We start from the raw sequence: 22,169 nt of genomic DNA, 5'->3' as shown, positions 1-22,169 counted from the left end.
TTTTTTTTTGATCGTGTAAAGGTGCCAATCATTTTTGCTAGAAGATCAGCAACTAAGAATGCTATTCGTTTACTGTAGGCAAAAATTGCATTGGTAATGGTAGAAAAGGGTATTTATAATAGAGTGAATAAAAACATTTTTAAATCTTGACGTCATCACCAGTGACTCAATTCATATTTCATGTGATCTTAGATCACTTTTTTATTCACTATTGCAAAGAGTAAAAGGCTGTGATTTATACATTTTTTAATTAAAAAATTGCTTTTTTTTTTTGACTTTGCTTTTTACAGCCAAATGGTGCAAAATACATTCCAATACGAGACCGCGGCTTCCTGGTGCAGGTATGAGCCAAAACTCTATTCATTGCAGAAATATTTTGGTTCTTGCTGGGTTTTTAAGTCATGTATGAGCTTGACTTATTTTTTCTTATTGTTTTATTCAGACAATTGAGTTTGCTGAACAGCGGATCCCTGTATTGAATGAATACTGTGTGGTTTGTGATGAGCCACATGTGTTTCAAAATGGCCCTATGCTTAGGGTAAGTTCTTATTGATAGAATGTTAGTGTTGGTTTAGAATATGGAAATACAGAAAAGGTTTGAAATAAAAAAATTAGTAAATATATGCAGTTTAAAACAAATACCCTTTATTGAGCAAATTATTTACATGTAATTTTGACAAAATGAATTAGTATTCTAAAGTAGTCTGTGAAAGAGCAGTTAGTTTGATATTAGGAAAACGTTTCTTATTATATTTTTTACATATGTTTATCTAACAGCTGTCTATCCATCTATACCTGTATAACATTAAGCATCTTGAATTGTGGAATTTAAAAGAACTAGTGTTTACAAGGATACTTAGGCAGTGTTCCTTCAAAACTCCACAATTTAAGATGCTTAATACAAAAAGGAGAGTCTAGATCCTCTGCCAGTTAAAAGAGGTACATAGTAGTAGAGAGAGGATCAGAATCAAGATTTCCAAAAATGCTAACATCCTGACACATTTGGGACATTATCAAGGGAGTGTGAAAATAAGAATCAGTTTATACATGCATTTTGAGGAGAACTGTTCAATTTTAAAATGATTTTTTTGCAATTTTTTATTGTTAAAATTTAATACATAAGTCACTACATAAAATATACAATTCAGTGGTTTTTCATATATTCACAATATTATATAACCATTACCACTATTTAATTCCAGATAGTGGAATTTTCATTACCCCAAAAAGAAATATCCTAACTTTTAGGAGTCACTCCCAGTGTCTGCCTCCTGTCATTTCCTGTCAATTATGAATCTGTTTTCTGTGTCTATGGATTTGCCCATACTGGATATTTTACATGAATGAAATTGTATGATATGTGATCTTCTGTTTCTGACTTCTTTCACTTATTACAATGGTTTCAAGGCTCATCCATGTAGCATATATCGGTACTTTTATTTCTTTTTATGGCAGAATAATATATATTTTATAGATACACCACATTTGTTTATCCATTCATTAGTTAATGGAATTGCTAGAACAAATGTTAACTCTGTTTAACTTTTTGAGGAACAGCCAAACCTGTTTCAACAGCGGCTGCAGAATTTGACATTTCCACTGACAATGTATGACAGTTCCCGTCTCTATACATCTTCCCCATGTATTATTCTCCATTTATTAATATTGTTTAAATTATAGCCATGCTAGTATGTGTGAAGTAGTTTCTCATTGTGGTTTTCTTATGCACTTCCCTAATCACTAACTAAAAGATACTAAAATATTTTGATTTTCCACTAAAAGGATTTTGAGCATCTTTTCATGTGCTTATTGGCCATTTGTGTATCTTTGGAGAAATGTCTATTTAAACCTTTTTTCTATTTTTAAATTGGGTTATTTGTATTCTTATTCATGAATTGTAGGAGTTCTTTATGTATTCAGAGTACATAATACTTTCTCCTATTTTATGGTTTGTCGTTTCATTTTCTTGATAGTATTCTTTGACACATATAAGTTTTTAATTTTGGTGAAGTCTTATTTATCGGTTTTTTTCTTTTGTTACTTGTGTTTTTGATGTTGCATTTAAAAAGTAATTGCCTAATTCAAAATCACACAGTACACTTATGTTTCCTTCTAAGAATTTTATAGCTTATGTCTTACATTTAAGTCACATTACTTTTTGAGTTAATTTTTACATATGATGTTAGGTTGGGGTCCAGAGTCATTCTTTTGCATGTAGAGACCCAGTTGTCTCAGCGCCATTCTTTGAAAAGACTATTTTTTCTCTGCTGAATGATCTTGACACCCTCGGTGAAAATTATTTGACTACAGATGTTTTGGTTTATTTCTGGACTCTCAAGTCTTTCTCCACTGATCTGTATGTCTGTCCTTAGGCCAGTACCACAATGTCTTGATTAATATTGCTTTACAGTAAGTTTGAAATCAAGAGGCACAAATCCTCTTTGTTTTTCTTTTACAAGATTGCATTGACTGTTTGAGGTCTCTTGCATTTCTGTATCAGTTCTGTGGTTCACTTGTCCATATCTGCAAAAAGACAGTTGGAATTTTGATAGGGTTGCATTGGAATTGTAAATCGGTTTGAAGACTATTGCCATTGACCATAGAATGAATGTGTCTCCCCAAAATTCATATATTGAAATCCTAACTCCCATGTGATGATGTTAGGAGATAGGGCCTTTAAAGAAAGGTGATTAGTTCATGGGGTGGTGCCTTCATGAACAGGAGTAGTGCTTTTATAATAGAGCACAGAGCGCTCTCTTACTCCTCTACCATGAAAGAACAAAGCAAGAAGATTAATTGGTGGTCTCACTGTCATCCTGGTCTATGAATGAGCAGATGGGTCCTCATGAGGCACTGAATCTCCTGACACTTTTATCTTCCCAGCCTTCAAAACTGTAAGAAATAAATATTTGTTATTATAAGCCACCCAGCACCAAGCCTGTGGTATTTGATTAAGCAGCCTGAATAGACCAAGACATCATCTTAACTGTATTAACCTTTCCAATTCTTCTACACCAGATCGTTTTATTTATTTAGGCATTTAAAATTTTCTTTCAGTGCTATTTTGTAGTTTTCAGTATTCAAGTCTTACACTTCTTCGGATGAGTTTGTTTTTAAGCATGTTATTACTTTTGATGTTACTGTAAATTAAGTTGCTTTATTCCATTTTTAAATTGTTCTTTGCTATTATAGAGAAATAGAAGTTATTTTTGCATGTTAATCTTGTATCCTGCAACATTGCTGAACTTATTTATTAGCTCTATTAAGTTATTTTTTGGATTCTTTCATGTTTCTCTGTATAAAATCACGTCATTTGCAAATAGTTTCACTTTTCCTTTTTAATAAGGATGTTGTTTATTACTTTTCCTTATCTAATGTACTTGACTGGAATCTTCAATACAAGATTGATTAGAAGTGACAAGAAAAGAAATTTTCATCTTGTGATTCAGAGGGAAAATATTCAGTCTTTCACTACTAGTTGGGGATTTTTCTATTTTTTTTCTTTTTTTTTTTTAAGATGGAGTTTTACTCTTCTTGTCCAGTCTAGAGTGTAAAGGCACCATCTTGGCTCACTGCAACCTCTGTCTTCCGGGTTCAAGCAATTCTCCTGTCTCAGCCTCCCGAGTAGCTGGGATTACAGGCATGTGCCAACACACATCACTAATTTTGTATTTTTAGTGGAGACAGTGTTTCTCCATGTTGGTCAGGCTGGTCTCAAACTCCTGACCTCAGGTGAGTCCGCCTTGGCCTCTGAAAGTGCTGGGATTACAAGCATGAGCCACCATGCCTGGCCTGGAGATTTGTCATAGACGCCCCTTATCAGGTTGACAAAAATCCATTTCTAGTCCTAGTTTGTTAGGTGGTTTTATAATCATGAAAACATTTTTGTCTGTTTTTGTTTTTCTGTGTCTCTTGATATTACTATGTTTTCCTTTTATTCCATTAATATGTTGTATTATGCTGGTTTTTAAATATGTCCTAACAACTATATGGGCCTGAAGATTTCTGTTTTAGATTTTTTTTGTTGATGTTGTTGAGACAGGGGTCTTACTCTGTTGCTCAGGCTGGAGTGCAGTGATGCAAACTGGGCATCAACCTCAACCTTCTGGGCTCAAGTGATACTCCTACTTCAGCCTCCTGAATAGCTGGGACTACAAATGTATGCTACCATGCCCGGCTAATTTTTAAAATTTTTCATAGAGATTGGGTCTTGCCATGTTGTCCAAGCTGGTATTGAACTCCTGGGCTCAAGGAATTCTCTTGCCTTAGCCTCCCAAAGTGCTAGGATTACAGGTGTGAGCCAACACACCTGGTGAAAAATTTGTAATTTATGAATTCAATTTCTTTATTAGTTATAGGGCTATTCAAATTATCTATTTTATTTTGGGTGAAATGTGATAGTTTGTGCTTTTAGAGAAATTGGTCCATTTTGTCTCAGATGTCAAATTTATGTGAGTAATTTATTAGCGTATTCTCTTATTATCCTTTTGATGTCTGCAGAGTTTTAGTGCTACCCTTTGTTTCATTCCTGATGTTGAACATTTGTATCATCCCTCTTTCTGTAAGTTCTGCTACAGGCTTGTGGATTTTATTTACCTTTTCAAAGAACACATTATTTGTTTCATTGAATTTCTCTATTTCTTCTTTCAAATTCATTTATTCTTTCTTACCATTATTCAAGTGAGGGTATTGAAGGTTCGACTGTTATTGTTGAATTATTTGTTTTATCTTCAGTTCTTTCAGTATTTGATTCATGTAGTTTGGGAAATCTATTGCTGGATGCATACATGTTCTTTAGTGTTTTATCTTCTTGATGTTTTGACTCTTTTTTCCTGTCTTTCTCTGTCTCTAATAGCAATTTTTGTTTTCAAGTCTCATCTGATATTAGTGTAGCCATTGCAGCTCTCTATTGGTTATTACTTGCATGGAATATGTTTTTCCATGCTTAGGTTTTTAACCTATTAATGTCTTTAAAACTAAAGTGAATCTCTTGTTGATAGCAAATTGTCGATACTGTTTTTAAATCCTTGCTAATCTTTGTACTTAAACATAATTAATAATAAGGAAAGACTTTTGCTTTTTTGCTATTCATTTCCGATTTATGTTATATCTATTTTTGTTCCTCTGCTTCTCCCTTACTGCCTTCTTTTGTGTGTTTAGTAGGTATTTTCTAGTGTACCATGTTGAAGCTTTTCAGTTTTTCTTAGTGACTGCTCTAGGGATTACAATTAACATCCTAATTTCTAAAAATCGAGTTTGAATTAATACCAACCTTTTTTTTTTTTTTTTTTTTTTTTTTTTTTTTTTTTTTTAATAAGAGACAGGATCTTGTTCTGTCTTCTTGACTAGGAGTGCAGTGGTGCTGATCATAGTTCATTGAAGCCTCCAACTTCTGGGCTTAAGTGATTCTCCTGCCTGCCTCACTCTCTCATGTCTCATGTAACCAGGACTGGAGTTACAAGCCTCTATGCCTGACTAATCTTTAAAAAAGTTTTCTGTAGAGATGGGCTTTCACTATGTTGAGCACGCTGAAGTCCTGGCCTCAAGCGATTCTCCCTCCCCTTCCTTTCAAAGTATTGCGATTATAGGCATGAGCCACTGTACCAAGACTTAATAATATATAAAAACTTCGCTCCTGCATAGCTTCAATTCCACTCCCAGAGCGGAATTACATATAAATGCTGTTATATATAAATATGTAAGTTATATCTTTATGTTATGTGCTCATCAACATAAATTTATGATTATTGCTTTATGCAGTTGTTTTCCAAACCAGAAGCAAAACAGGAAAAAGAAATTCAAAGTCAAATATATCAATGTATTATATATATGTTTAAAATATAAAATACATATTTGCATGCAGTTCTTTTTGTTTACCTGTATGTATGGTTACTTTACCCAAGTTCTTTATCTGTTTGTGAGGACTGTGTAGTGTACTTTCTATTTTAATCTGAAGAACTCCCCCTATTATTTCCTGGGGAAATCTCTTGCTAATAATGAACTCTGTTGGTTTTTACTTGGGAATGTTTTAATTTCTCCTTTATTGTTTGAAGGATAATTATGCTGAATATAGAATTCGTGGTTGAAATTTTTGTGTGTGGTGGAGGGGGATTTGTGCTGTTTTCAGCATTTTGAATATGTTATCCTGCTGCCTTTAGGTATTCATGTTTTCTGATGAAAAACGACTTATTTTCTTATTGAGGATTCCTTATTATGTGATGAATCACTTCTTTGGCTGCTTTCAAGATTTCTTCTTTGTCTTTGGTTTTTGGCATCTGGATTATGACGTGGCTAAATGTCTCTTTAAATGTATCCTATTTGGAGTTAATTGGGTTTCTTGGAAGTATAGATCAATTTTTTTAATAAAATTGAGACATTTTAAGCCATGTTATTCAAATATTCCTCTTGCAATTTTACTCTCCTCTTTCTTTCTGGAATTTAGCTGTGTATATGTGTGTTTGATGATGCCCCATAGATCTCTTGCACTTTGTTTCACCTTTTTCTTTGTTTTTGTTTTTGTTTTTGTTCTTCCTTAGATTAGATAATCTCAATGGACCTATCTTCAAGTTCACTGATTTTTTTTTCTGCCTGCTCAAATCTGATTTTTTATTTCAGTTATTGTACTTTTCAACTCCAAAATTTGCATTATTTTTATAAATTCTATATATTGATATTCTGTGTTTGTTGACATTGTCTTTCCTTCAGTTACTTAGATATGGTTTTCTTTAGCTCGTCAACATTTTAAGTATAGCCAATTTAAAGTTTTTGTCTAGTAAATTTAACATCTGTGCTTTCCTTGGGACGCTTCCTATTAGTTGCTTTTTTTTTGAGACAGAGTCTTGCTCTTTCACCAGACTGGAATGCAGTGGCGTGATCTTGGCTCACTGCAATCTCCACCTACCAGGTTCAAGCGATTCTCCTGCCTCAGCCTCCTGAGTAGCTGGGATTACTGGAATGCACCACCACACCCAGATAATTTTTTTTGTATTTTCATTAGAGACGTGCTGGCCAGGATGGTCTCGATCTCCTGACCTTGTGATCCACTTGTCTCAGCCTCCCAGAGTTCTGGGATTACAGGCGTGAGGCCCACTGCACCTGGCGCTTATTAGTTGCTTTTTACCCTGTGTATAGGCCTTACTTTCTTGTTTCTTTGCATGCCTCTTATTTATTTATTTATTCATTTCTATTGAACACTGGACATTTTGAGTATAATAATGCTGGAACTCTGAGATTTAAATCTCAGCCAAACTGTTTTGGCAGGCTTTAGACTTCATTCCTGCTTGTAGAGAACCTTGAGATTAGCCAGAGGTGAGATTTAAGGCCTTCTAACGTTTTTCTTGTGTATGCACACAGTCATAGGCAACCATCTGGGCTTTTGGATTTCCAGGAATACATGTTAATTTTTCATAGTCCTTACCAACAGACATCTCTTTGCCTAATCCTTTCTTCTCAGCTTTTTAGTTATTCTGTTGTTTGTTTCAGTTGTTATCTGTTGCTTCATACAACTAAAACATTTACTGTAAACGTTTTCAATCCCCACTCTAGGTAATGGATTAGTACTGGGTGAGTTCCAAGTCAGGCAGAAATAAAGACAAGTGTTTTCAGCTTGTCTTCCAGAGAACTATCAGACAGCTCTTTGTGAATCAGTTCCATTCTGCTCCTTCTAGTATTAGAAATACAGGCTATTGCTTTTAAGGCTACCTGATCTGGTGATGAAAGACTGGACTAGGGTGAATTTATCCCTTTTCCCATGTGTCTCCAACTTGTCAGCGGTGCATGCGGCTACAGCGTTTACCCCAAGATAACTTTGCCATGAAATGTCTCGCTTTTATTATTATTTCTGCATGGTTCTAGTATGTCTACTCAGGAAAAAAAAAGACATTATTTTACTTAGGGCATTTTGGTTTTAGTAGTGGTATTTACATTTGCAAAATATGGTAGTAAAGCTTGATTGCTGAAAATGTCAAATCCTAAAAGGCATACCATTTGTATGCGTTAATGTTAGCATTGTTCTGGAACAGTTGTTGGCTGAAGATTCATTTGATGAGTCTGATTTTCTGGAAATAGATGATTCTTATGATTTGGACAATTCTGATGTTAGTTCTCTTTAGAAATAGCTCCAACAACAGTTTTTATATTTTATTTTCACACTGAAAATCAGATTTGCTTCAGCCTCAAAGAGCATGTTTATGCAGAATTAAATTAGCGCTGGCAACGAGCTGCACTTTTTTTTTCCAAAACGGAAAAGGGGTTAAATGTCACAAGTTTTGCAATTCTTACCAAGATTCAGCTGTTTGTCCTGAGTAAGTACAGGACAAACTTGGGTTGCTGCAAGTTTTTAAATTAATTTCCAGAATACCAGAAGAATTGACTCAGGCCATTTTTGTCAGTTTCTGTTAAAGAATTTATAGAGACGTGAAACTCTGAGTTCCTCACTAATCCCTTTTTGCTGTTATCATTCCTTATTTCAAAGTTTTAAACAGGCAAGTACATTGTACTGTATCTGCATAGTATTCAAGGTCCAGCTTTTGAGTTAAGAAATAATAACTTATTTATGTAGATAAATATGAAGATAATGATTGAGCTAATATCTATCATAGTTGACAGAGGAAGAAGGTAATTGAGGGTTGTATGCCAGGCACTGTGGGTAGATATTTGGCATATATTTTTTTTTTTTATTTGATCATCACAAAACTTGTGATTTAGGTACTTTTGCTTCCATGCTGCAAATAAAGAGACTAAGATTTACAGAAGTTAAGCCATTTGTTCAACACCAACCAGAATATATAGGTAGAAGCTTGGCTTTGAACCTAATCCTGTCTGACTTCAAAGCTATATCACAAACACTTAATTTAAATTTGCTAAGTGGAAGACGCCATGTTAGATTCTGTTACACTTTTTAAAAGAAGCCTATCTTGCCCTTTGGAATATGTTTGAAAAGATAAAACACAACACTTGGAAAGCAGTAATTTTATTAGAACTTTATTTGTATGTCAATATTTATGCTTTTTAAAAACATTCCTTGTAGCCATTTAAGAATGCAATCATCTGTCAAATATTTTATTTTATTTGCTTAAGGGAAACAATCCATGTGCTACGTTTTTGCCAGCCAACTTTTCTCTCAGGGATATAATGTCATTCTGAAACCTAAATCAACTAAATCAGCATTTAATTATGCAATTTTGTCATTTCCATTGGGTACAGGGAAATGTGTCCGTATGATGAGAACAGGGAGAATTCTGCGGTCATCGTAACCCGCCCCTCTTAGGTGCTGTGTTTTCACTTTGTCAGTGCTCACCTTGGTATTGATCTATTGCTTGCTCCATAGCAATGCCATTTCTACCACAAAAGATAATAGTAATGTTATCAAAAGTAAATGCCCTTTGCATGTTTTTTAAATGTAATCCGGGTGTTCAAAGTCTTTATCTGGATTCTCAAATGTAATCCTCTTAATAACTCTTTGAGATATGTATTATTACTATCCCCACTTTATAGATGAGGAAAATAGTAATTTATTCAGTGTTACTCTGCTAGTAAGTAATAGAAATAGGATTCTAATACGGACAGAATGGCACCAGGCAGAGGTTCTTCCTCTTGACTTGTGGACTTAAATTGACTACATTTATGTTTTGGAAATATACTGCACAAATGGTTGTGAGTTCACTGTTTGTGGTTTAATTGTGAGCAATTCATTCCCATACTAAGTAGTGGAAATTATAGTTGCTGTTAGTATTCTTGGTGTCTCACTCCAGATTTTGTTTGACTTTACCTATAACTGCAACAATGACTATTGCTGTTTTTCTAAAAGTGGCCGTGCTTTTACATAAGCAAGACAGAAAGCATTTTCTAAATAAATACAGGTGTTTATCAGATGGTTTATTGTTGCTGTGATACAGACTGATACCTAAGGAAATCAGAAAACTTTCTTAAATAGGATAAGTGACATAGGAAATCAGATCAGGAAATGAAAATTAAAGAAACTTCATGTTTAAAGGAAGAAAGGTAAATACAGGAAGAACTACCTCCTTTTTTTTTTTTTTTTTTTTTTGAGACGGAGTTTCGCTCTTGTTACCCAGGCTGGAGTGCAATGGCACGATCTCGGCTCACCGCAACCTCCGCCTCCTGGGTTCAGGCAATTCTCCTGCCTCAGCCTCCTGAGTACCTGGGATTACAGGCACGCGCCACCATGCCCAGCTAATTTTTTGTATTTTTAGTAGATACGGGTTTCACCATGTTGACCAGGATGGTCTCGATCTCTTGACCTCGTGATCCACCCGCCTCGGCCTCCCAAAGTGCTGGGATTACAGGCTTGAGCCACCGCGCCTGGCCGAAGAACTACCTCTTGATTCTGTGAAACAGATGTTTTACCTAAGTTAGTCCCCCTTATTTTTTTCTGTATGTTACTTATATTTACATTGCAATATATTTTGCAATAAATTTAAGAGTAGTATATTAAAATACATATATATATATAATTTCTTATGGGATATTAACCAACTAACTGATTCATTGACCATTATTCATTAGATATGACATATTACAGACTGCAGTAACTCCCAGGGACATAAAGAGGGTAAGTTATAACCCATCGGGGATTAAATAGGTTAGATAAAAGTCAGATTTCTATAGAATTCTATGCCTATTGTTTTAGAGATCCTTTTAAAATGTAGTCTGTGTCTGTCTTCAGTCGTTTTTGAAAAACAAGAAAAAAAGGATTTATTGCCAGAGATGCCAGTTTTATCAGCCTCTAAATTCCGAATGCTCTTTTCTTTTAGTTACACTTACCTTAATCACCTAAATAGTGGATCAGTACAATGGTGTGATCTGCTGAACTCTGCTGGAGAAAACCATATGGTTGTGCTCCCTCACGTGAAAGTTCCTGCAAAGCTGGGCTTCTGTCTTTGATGCTTGGCAATCTTTCTGTGTGTCCTTGATTAATAGGCTTTCTCATTTCCCACATCAACATGTGATAGGAGAATTACGATCTCATTCTCTTCTCCTATCATGTGAAATGTCCTGGATTACTTCCTCTGAGTGGTTTGATGAGGCATGAGATTCAAGTCTGCTGATTGCCAAATATGTTTGCACATGTCTGTCACCCACTTAGAGTAATCCCCATTCTTACTGAAGCAAAGCCAACTGCGAAACCTGAGAATCCATATTTTTGTGTATCCAGTGTTAGACAGATGTTTGTAACTATGGTTCTTACTTTCCAAGTAAAATTAACAACACTCAGTTATAATTTGCTCTAGTTGTAGGTGTTAACCAAAGAGTGGCTGAGGCAGGTCTCAGTCAATAAAGATTTCTTCAGCCAGGGGTGAGGATGGGAGATCCAGGGAGATCAGAAAAGTGTCTGTGACCCTTTCCCGAGGGGTTTTGGGAACTTCAGTATTTAATGGGGAATTAGCAAGCAGGAGGGAACAAGAGGAGGAGTAAACAGTGAGGCAAATGGTTACCTTCTTACGAGGCTCTGATAAGCTTCAGTAAATCTACATTTCACATGTGAAAAGAGGGAGTAGAGGAAAAAGTTACGTATTAATCACAGGGTAGGCACAGGGATGTCTCTGGTCTTGATCCTTGCTCTTGCCCTGTGAAGATAAGCCGATAACTGACATTGTCAAGATGAGTTTCAGCAGAACTTGGTTTTAGGGCTAGTTTACAGTGGGTATGTCTCCTGAAAGATGCGAGGGATTCAAGGAATTTGCTTATGAGGGAGGCGAGGCCATCTGAGTAGATGTGTGACCTACTGGTGTGGAAACCTGTCGCAGCATCGGTGAGGATATGACACCGAGTTGTGCAATTACAGCTACCAGTTTGGGAATAAAAGGAAAGTAGTGTGGCCTGACTCAGTTCCCAAGTTTCACTTTCCCTCTGGCATGGTGAGTTTGGGGTCTCAAGATTTGATTCTGTTTCCTTTTACAAAGACGTCTCTGAACATTCGTGAGAAACTGAGCATAAGGATAAAGCTAGGCATTTCTCGTTTTACCTTCTAAAACAGGTAGGTCTGCTTGTACTGAGACCTGACTTTAATATCTGAAGAATGGATGAAAAAGCGCATCCTATTAAAGCCCTCCCCCAACCCTCAACGTGGAAGTTCAGATATCAACTTCTGAAATACTAAAATAAATGTGCCAAAAAACTTTTAGCTCAAAAACATGATTTTAAAAAAATATATCCAAACTGAATGGAAGTCAGTTTTCATACTCAAACAACATCTTTAGCTGTATGAGACAAATAGAGACTACTGCGTGTTTAGGCCTAATTAGACCTGATCCTGTCCTACTGTGGATCTGCCTTAATTGCTGGTGGATTCGCCTCTCCTTGAGTGTGTGTCTTGACCACAAACAGAACCCAAAGCATTGACTACAAAACTGTAAATACAAAGAATTGAAGGCTTGTAGGCTTGTGGTTCTAGAAGATACTCATATAATTTATCTCACAATTTTTTCAATACCAGTTTTTAAATCAGGAATTTATATTTACTCTGCTTATTTCATTTTTAGTAAGAAAAAACACAGCAATAATTTTAAACTGTGCATATACAAATAAAAATTCTACTTTATAATATGTCTTAAAGAAGACTATTTTCTATTAAATACTTATCATTGTATACACATTGAATTAAGGCAGTAAAGCTAGCTTCTCCAAGCTCCCTTATATTGTTAATATTTAAACAGCTTTCCATACCTCAGGGATATTTTTTAAACCTTATCTCACTTCTATTTTTAGCAACTTGAGAGCTAGATATTTTTATTTCCATTTTATAGATAGGAAAATTGAACTGTGCACATGTGCTCCAACAGGAGCAAACTCCACTTTTATCTGTTTCATATACTGGACTTGTGTGAAAGGTTTTGTTTAAATAAAAAGACCATGGCAAAAAATATTTGAAAACCACTCACCTACACCATGCTTTTCTCTACATAAATACATACTTAGATTCTTTAGAGTTGTATTACTTCTATTACCAGTAGAGGATAATTTAAATTAATGGAAAACACAAATTTTCTAAATACGATTAGGTTTAAAATATTCTTTGGGGCTTAAAACATTTTTTGAAAAATGTTTCATTGCTCAAATTTAAATTGCTTTGATTCAAATAAAGTTAAAAATGTTTTTTTCTTAGTGAAAAACTTGTAAAATATATCTTATTTTAGGGACATATATTAAATATGTTCCTCATGCTTTTAAATCGTGCCTAATGAGTATTCTAAAGCAAATATATGCGTGTTGATAATAGATGTGTGTCTAAATTAGAGAGGTTAATTGCTTCAAGGCAATATAATATTAAGAATAGGTAGTATTTTACAAACTGAAACTATATAATAGTTTTTTTTTAAAACTCCGAATGAATTAATAAGTAATATAACACTTGGTTTTATTTAGCTACATACTTTGTATTAAGTTATGTACAATAAAACATGGCAATACGCTTAACTGATAATAGCTCTTAAAATGACTGTGCTGTTTTGAATTGATGCTAGCATTTTCTGCGTAAATAACGTAGTCATAGTAGAATATGTCAGGGTGGAGGATTGGGTGGGAATAGGATAAGGTTAGTCCTACAATATAACCACTTTTGTGTCTTTAAGGAGGAATGATTCAGTTTCTCTTTCTGGAATAAGATGTTCCTTCTGTGAGCAAAAGAGACATCTAATCACTTAATATAATTCTAGAACTTTCTCTTAGCGTGGCATCTTGTGTTGACACTTTGAACTTCTTGGAAATAAAGTGTGGGTAAATAAGGTAAACGGAGGATTACTACTCTACAAAAAATAAATATACAAATGCCTGAAAACTAAAGTGATTTATGACTTACATCTTAAATACTGCTGCACCTCCTAGTAAAAATGAGCAAGAGATACAGAATTGTTATTTTATAAATTTACTAGCATTTACTTAGTATGGTGTACGGCATATAAATTAATCACATTATAACCTTCGTAGTTGCTGTGTTAGGAAGGAAAGGTAAAGTTAATTTTGTAAAAACATATTGCATGCTTTTACTTCTCGTTTTGTAGTATGATGGCAAAGTGTTTTGGTTTTGGTTTCTGAAAAGCAGGTTTTCTAAGGTGCCTGATTTTTGTCTGATTTCCTTCTTCAAACTATTGGAGTAGCAGAATATACCTAGGAATCTGCTTTACACAGTTGAGTATGGGAAGAGGGTTACTCTCAACCAAAAACATCAAAGAAAGAAAAGTATTTCCATAAAGTAATCAAATCATAGCTTCATCCTGAAGAAGGAAGGCACATTATTTAAAATAATGAGTCAGTTGACAAGTCAATGAAGTTGATTTAGAGCTTTCAAGATTTGAATGTAAACAATCAGGGTGGGGGACATTGAAACAAATATGCAGAAAAAGCCATCATAAAAAGCACCGAAATTTTGCTTATTTGTTATTCATGATAGAAAATAGAGAGGTCTGGGTGAAATTGCCAAAAGTGATTTGCAACAAAGCCAGAAAAGATTGGTGACAAAGTGTGTTGATAGAGATTTATAAGAATAACTGTGTCTACCGCATTTTCCCTTTGCTTTGCAATTTTTCCTGGATTGAAAACTATTTAAACTTTCAATCTCGTATAATAAGTTATCTTATTTCATTTTATTTCCATTGTTTAAAACAGCAATGTGGTACTGAACGATGTCTATTGTTATATTCCCTGGAATGTGTGTGTATATGTGTTTGCACACATACAAATATACATATTTAGATGATTACAAAGTATAGCTCAAGATTCAGACAAAAACTAACCGTAACTCATGTCAGTAAATGAGCCTTTGGGATTGATGGATTTTAATCACATAAAAGTGATGGTTATTCTATCAGAGTGTTATTAAAAAACAAACTGCCCATTGTGTATTGTTTACTTCCTCAGTAGCTGGTAAATGAATAAATCCCAGGGCCTTTTATGATATTCAAGGTTTATCTTCTCCTTGGGTTCTTGTTTGGGTACTGTTTCATTATATTCAAGCACCAGAATAGCATTTGACACTAGTCAAATGCAGTAAATGGTTGCCACTCTTATTTCAGATCCTACCATAATCTAAGCCCTAGAAAATGAACAAAAGAAGCAATCTGATATCCATGGGGAAAATTGAGGATAAAGCATATATATATGTAGATACACACAAAAAATTGAAGAAGATTTAAAATAAACACTCAAAGGAAAAGTAGTAGAAATTGAACAGTTTGCTCTATGTGTATCTAAATATATATTGTAGAGTGTATAGCTTAAGCCTAGATGAAGAACTTTCTCTACTTCCTCTCATGGTTCTGAAGTTTCTGAAAATGGCATCAAACTGCACTTTTAAGTCTGACAAAGGGAATATATCAATTCATTTTTTTTTTCTTTAAAATCCTCTTTGGAGCAACATCAACCGGAAACCTTTGTAATTGGTCAGGCTTTCTCTCTATAAAGCCACGCATATGCACCCATTCTGAACATAAAGGATGTTCAGAATGAGGCCATACGTCCCCACTGGTTAAGCAGTAGACCAGTTGGCCTCTGAAAGACGTGAGCCTAGGAGCAATGGCACTGACAAATGCCTTTTGTCTGCTGTGCAGAGGCACTGTGGATTGCATCATGTTAGGCTTCATCAGCTACCTAATGCAATGTAACTTGGGAGATAAGATAAATCAGAGGGATGACACCATATTAGATTTGAAAGATGAGAGCTCTTCCAAAGTAATTGCAGAGTGTATATTTCAGTACTATTGACTTCAGGAGGTTATTGAAGTCAAAAGTATTTGTAACAAAACGAGTCTTTCAAGAGCTGGGTAGGAAGTAAACAGAATCCTGCTTCCCCCCCCCCCCCCCAAACAAAATTTCCTAAGAAAAGGTGGAATTCTCCTTTGTACATTTGTTTTATAGAGCTTTCATATTTAAGGTCATTTATTATTACATTACCAGCTTAGGTATTTACATTTTCTATGCATCTCATGTGCAAATGTATATTAAAGCATGGGAGATAAATTTTCTTGTTTAAGAATAATTTTATCTATTGCTAAATTGTTCTGAGTGTAAGTGTCTAAAACTAACTGAAAAGAATTTTTAAAATAATATTTGTGACTATATTAGCAAATAATATTTGTGACTCTACATTAGCAAATGACTCTTTATTGTTACCTAAATTTAAGAAATTGTTTCTTATTAAGTGGTATTATTTCCTTTTTAAAAAACACTAAAACTTTGCATTTTCTATTTATTATATGAAATGTCATGAATTTAATTTTGAAATTGAGAGTTTGAAAAGAGTTTTGCGATTGATTCTCTTTTCTTTTGTAGCCTACTGTGTGTGAACGGGAGCTGTGTGTGTTTGCCTTTCAAACCCTGGGAGTAATGAATGAAGCTGCTGATGAAATAGCAACTGGAGCTCAGGTAGTAACATAGGATACGAATTATTTCTACATTGCTTTGAAAAATTGTTCCAGTCCACTAGTTATCTTCGTCCTGCTGTTCTTTGGGGGAAATTTTTGATGACTTCCTGTTAAGTGGCAAACTGGCATTTGGTATTTTTTAAATGTAAACTAAATGTTCTCTCTTTATCTAATGTGTGTTTTGTCGTTTTGCAATTGCCAAGGAGAGAAATTAAATCAACTTTCTATTGTATGAAAAATAATTGTAATTTCTTCTTACATGGTGGGAACATTGAAAACCTCATGCATGCTTTATGTAAAATTTATTTATAAAGATATACTGCTATAAAATGGAAGCTAATTTATTTTTAAAACTTAGTTGAAAAGAGGCCCAATATGTAATAAAAAGAGCATTCAATTTTACAGTAGCAGTGTTTATGAGATAGGAAGAAAAGCAATCTATCAAAATTGCAAGTTTTTTTTTTTCCACACTAAGCTGCTAACTCATTTGTAAGAAAAAAAAAAGTCAAAGAAAACATCTAAAAATTAATGAATGTTAATTAAGAGTCTAGACCAACCACATACAGAAACATATTATATACTGTGCTATAACGTTTTAACAAAATATAGTATTGGCAGACTGGTATGGCAGATCAATGGCAGATTGTCCCCAAAACGGATCAGATTATAAATAATTTAATATATGTTAAAGTAGGTATCACCTCCTCACATACTAAGGAGTTATTTAATAAGTGAAGTGGAAACAAATGTCCTGTAACAGGGGATTGAATTGGTTTAGCACTTTACCCTACACTGCTTGTAAAAACAAATTCCAGTTAGCTTAATGAATACCTAGTTTAAAAAAATTATATACCAGTACAAACTATAGGACAGTAAAATGGAGCATGCACAACATGAGGCAGTGCATCAGGCTTATGAAGGCACAACAGTTAAGTAATACAGACAATACCCTAGAGCTTAGGAATGTGCGCATTTCACTGATTATGTGATACATCCACCTGATGAAATATTTAGGGCAATATTTTTCATATAATTGAAGTATAAATAAAAAACAAACACAAACAGAAGAATATTAGCTTTATGTAATGTGAAAAAAGTGATTCCATGATTAAAATAAACTTCTAAACTATAGCTTTGTATTCCCTGCCCCCAACACACACATATTTGCATTTTAAAGGCTCTGACCATCCCTAAAACTAAAGACAACAGCTAGCCTATTCTTAGAGGGTTACTAAAATGCATCTGACCATGCAGAGTTTTTTTCTTTTTCATCCTTCTTTTTTAAACCTGAAAGGTTTTCTTGTCCCTTGGAAATAATACTGCTAAAAGGGAAAAAAAGGCACTTTAATATATGTGATACTTATAGCTATGTAAAAATATTAAAACCTTACAAAGATATGTTATATAAATACACGTGTATATTTACATAGATTTATGTATATGCATGTATATAAAAAATTCTTCAAGCAGTATACTTAAAAATTAGACATTTTAATGTATGCAAGTTTCCCTTTAAAAAAGAAATAAAAGGCTAGAAATAGTAAATGATCAATTAGAAGGAAAAGTTAATATGCTAACAGTATGATATGTCGATAGAATAATAGTTGGCTTTTAAAAATCATTGTTACATCTTGAAATTAATGGTTTTAAATAGAAATATATTTTAAATTATATAATGATAGATATAAAGCACAAGTATTTGATCAGCTCAATTTAGTGATTTAACTCTAAAGATCAATATCCAAAGATCAGAAAGTTTAATAATTCTACTCCAAACACAGCATTTTTTTCACATTTTATTTCTTAAAACACATTCCCCAGTATTCTGATCATAATTCTAAAGATTAAAACAAAAAGAAACCACCTCAGTAGTCTCATTGCCTCAGTTTACCCCCACATTTTAAAGTGGTGCTCTGAGGTCTGCACAGACATTCCTCAGGACCACTGCAGGGGACTCACCTGAACAACAGTGTCCTGTGGTCCAAACAGCTGCCATTCCGGCACCCCAAATACTACTTCAACACAACAGTTCCATTTTATTTGTTTAGATATTGGGCTCTCATCTGAGATTTTTAAAAAAATTACTCTTGCAATGTTGGACAATGATTGGTTTATAATTCTGAGTCCTCGTCTTTTTTAGACTACATTGTAGGCTGTTCCTGTAGGTGCCTTTCTTAGTCACATGGACTTCGAGTCAGTAGAAGACCAATGACTAATGACTAAATGTTTCTCATTTGCAAGAGCTTGGTGGCCTTTCTTTCATGTCTGAAAGGGGTGTGGGTGGGGAGAGTTGCTCTGCCACTTGAACTGTAGGTCATGTAATGTCCTTTGGAGGCACCTGATTCTGTAAATTTACAGACCTTTTTATCTTTGCTCATCAAATCTCCTAATTTTTTTCTTACTTAAACTTAGTATTTCTTTGCATTTCCATCCTAACTATCTTAGTCAACCTCCAAATTTCTTCTTCAATTACATTATTCAGTCAAAGAAGGCAGAAATATGAGTGTAACTTGTTGCCTAAGGCATGCATTATATATACTAAGATACTATTTAGAATCTTTAATTTTAAATTTTGGGAGTGAGGAAATATATTATTTGGTCAAAAAAAAAAAAGTCATGGTTGTATGCTCGCTTTTATATTTTATTTTCTTTTAATTCTTTTTGTTCCCCCTAAGAGAGTCTCATTCTGTCACCCAGGCCGGAGTACACTGGTGCGATCTCAGCTCATCGTCACCTCTGCCTCCTGAGTGCAAGCGATTCTCCTGTCTCAGCCTCTGTAGTAGCTGGTATTATAGGCACACGCCATTGCACCCAGCTAATTTTTGTATTTTTTTGTAGAGATGGGTTGGCCATGTTGGCCAGGCTGGTCCTGAACTGCTGACCTCAAGGGATCCTCCCTCTTCAGCCTCTCGAAGTGCTTGGATTACAGGCATGAACCACCATACCCGGCCTCTCCTACATTTTTATTTATTATTTATTTATTTTTGAGATAGGGCCTCACTGTGTTGTCCAAGCTGGTCTTGAACTCCTGAGCTCAAGTGATCTACCTGCCTCAGCCTCCCAAAGTGCTGGGATTACAGGTTTGAGTCACCACGCCCAGCCTTTTATTTTTTAAAGTCGATGTTTTAGCCCATGAAATATTTAGAAAAATTAAGATATGCAAAGGAATATAAATCCAAATTGTATTGTAAATGTTTTTCTTCTTAAAAAGTTTAATGCTAGTTTCTTTAACAGATAAACCATAAAATCACAGCAGCTTAACATGGTAGCATTTTGTCATTCACACACTCCAGCTCGAATGTTTGATGGGCCACTTTCTGTGTGGTGACTGGGGAAACTGGACCCCTTCCATCATGTGGCCCTGCTGTCTTTACTATATGGCATATAGTAGAGAAAGTGAGGAAGGCATTCCTTTTTTCAAATCAGGTCAGCCCCTTTCCACTGATCATCTGGTGAAAGCCAGTCATCATACCTTATTCAGATCAGATGCAAAGGTGGAAACATCCCTTGCTGAGCAGCTGCTTCCAAGCATTAGCTCTCTGTCCTGGAAGTGAACAGGGAGTTTGAAACTTTGGTGCATGCTATGTAATTGTGCCACAGTAGTTACACTTTTTAAATTAGAGTTAGGCGAAGACGTACATTATCAGAAATATTCTACCAATTACATTTATTACCCATTATTACATTATAATTTACTTCAATACACTAGTAGAAATCTTGCTCAAAATTACATGGACTTTTATAAAGCTTCGATTGCATAGTAGGACATCATTTTTAAGGGTTTTAGCGAGGGTGTATCCATCTATGCCATTCCCCTTCTCCCTACAAGGTCTCAGAAAAGGCTGTGTTATCTTACTGATTCTTCTTTGTCAGGAGTTCTTGTTTGGGTTTTCATTAGAGAACGGATAATGCTGAAAACAATCTGTATTGGGGTTAATGTGCATCTCTAGGGTAGCAGGAATGTGAGTGTGGGAGAGGAAAACAAAAAGGAGGGTGATATTATGTCCTTATGTTTATTGCTTGGAACATAACTTCTCACATATATGTATATACATATATATGTATATATATATGCATATACCTATAGTATGCATGTATTTATATGCACACACATAAATCGTGTGTCAGGAACATTAGCTGTTGACATTCTAATGCTTTCTGAGTGTGCCTTGTGGATATGCATGTCTGTGTACTCAGGGCATGTTATGTCTGGTGCCTTGTGTGTTGATTGCTAATTATTCTAGGTCACTGGAAATTCTGGATGCTGTGATTGGGTGGGTGTGTTTTGTGAGTACCCATGCAACATAGTGAGACCTATGTTATTAGTCACAATACTCTTCTCTTCAAAGTGGGGGAATAAAAATTTGGCCCACTCTTACTGTGCATTTTTTGAATGCCTGTCTAAAAACTGTCGAGAAATAGCTTTCCTTTTAAAGATGTATGTATATGTATTTAAAGTCTGCTGCTTCCTCATTAAAAACTGTCTAAAAACTGTCGAGAAATAGCTTTCCTTTTAAAGATGTATGTATATGTATTTAAAGTCTGCTGCTTCCTCATTAAGTCACTTGTATTCACACTGTAGATAAGTCTGTTCAGGTTAACTGCCATTATTTAGACAGTATCAATTTTCTGTATTAGGTGTCCAAAATGTATTTTTTTTTGAGGACTGGAAAGGGGAGCTATGCTTCAAGACTGCTATGTAGTACTACCTCTTATAGATTGTGCAGAAGAATCATAGGATAACATAGGAATCTAGCCATTGTCTTTAGCCAATCAAAGGTCATTGGTGGCATTTGACAGAGGAGAATAGGAAGAGAGAGGTCAGATGATGTCAGGCAGTTTGCTTCCTGGAGCATGCCAGTCTTTCCCTGCACATGGGGCTTCCTAAACCTGCTACAGTTTCTCCCCAGGTGGTCACATGTCTCCTTCCTGGACCCCACACACGTCTCTGTTGAGATTCACCACCTTTCCTAGCCACTCTAAAACAGTGCCCCCTTCTGCATTATTCTCTAGTGCCTACTTTAATTTTTTAATAACATTTAACAGTACCAGAAATCCTACAGAATCATCTCTTGTTTAACTGATATTTTATTGTGTATCTTCTCCCTTAGAATGTAAAGTTCACCAGAGCAGACACTTGTCTGTCTTGTGCCTTGTCTTACCATAGGGCCTAGAACAATGCGAGCATATAATGTGTGCCCTTGAAAACAAGATACTAACTTGTGAGTAATGAGAGGCAGCACATGTTTGTTATTTTAAATTGATGGTCAAGTTTGGTCAAACGTGGTCTCAAATCTGGATCCTCCTCATTAACTTCTGCTACCCTGAGAGGGAGAAACAGTGGCAAAGCACTGGGTGAAACTTGAAGAGTAGTAACTGTCTTATGTGTATATTTCAAGGTGGTAGATCTACTAGTATCCATGTGTAGGTCTGCGTTGGAATCTCCTAGAAAAGTTGTGATTTTCGAGCCATATCCTTCTGTGGTAGATCCTAATGATCCTCAGATGTTGGCCTTCAACCCCAGGGTAAGTTGTTATCCTGGCACATCAATCACAAAACTTCTTTAACAGTAACAAAATTGAGATTGTAGTCTCATTAGGTTTCCTCTTCCTATCTAAATCTCTATCTCATCAAGCATGTTCATGACTATTTTAATTTCATCGTATCTTTTTGGGGATTCAACTTATATAAACTCATTTTAATTTTAAAGATCATGGGTAAAGGGACAAGTTTTCCTTTCTTCTCTGCATTCTCACTTCAACCCTCCTTTCCTCTTTCCCTTCTTAACCC

At 35.0% G+C, this 22,169-nt stretch overlaps 1 protein-coding gene across 2 annotated transcripts in view; it reads left to right on the top strand.

The window, feature by feature from the left end:
* Positions 1–22,169, top strand: part of PARP8 (poly(ADP-ribose) polymerase family member 8) — a 182,479-nt gene that overhangs the window by 136,017 nt on the left and 24,293 nt on the right. For both annotated transcript variants that reach the window (XM_074386021.1, XM_039466976.2), the window contains exons 14-17: positions 291–341; positions 443–538; positions 16,288–16,380; positions 21,779–21,904. In XM_074386021.1, the coding sequence (XP_074242122.1) occupies positions 291–341; positions 443–538; positions 16,288–16,380; positions 21,779–21,904 (366 nt within the window). The remainder of the gene's footprint in view (positions 1–290; positions 342–442; positions 539–16,287; positions 16,381–21,778; positions 21,905–22,169) is intronic.

Source organism: Saimiri boliviensis, chromosome 1 (genome assembly GCF_048565385.1).
Source record: "Saimiri boliviensis isolate mSaiBol1 chromosome 1, mSaiBol1.pri, whole genome shotgun sequence".
NCBI lineage: Eukaryota > Metazoa > Chordata > Mammalia > Primates > Cebidae > Saimiri > Saimiri boliviensis.
This window is presented reverse-complemented; position numbering and strand designations above follow the sequence as displayed.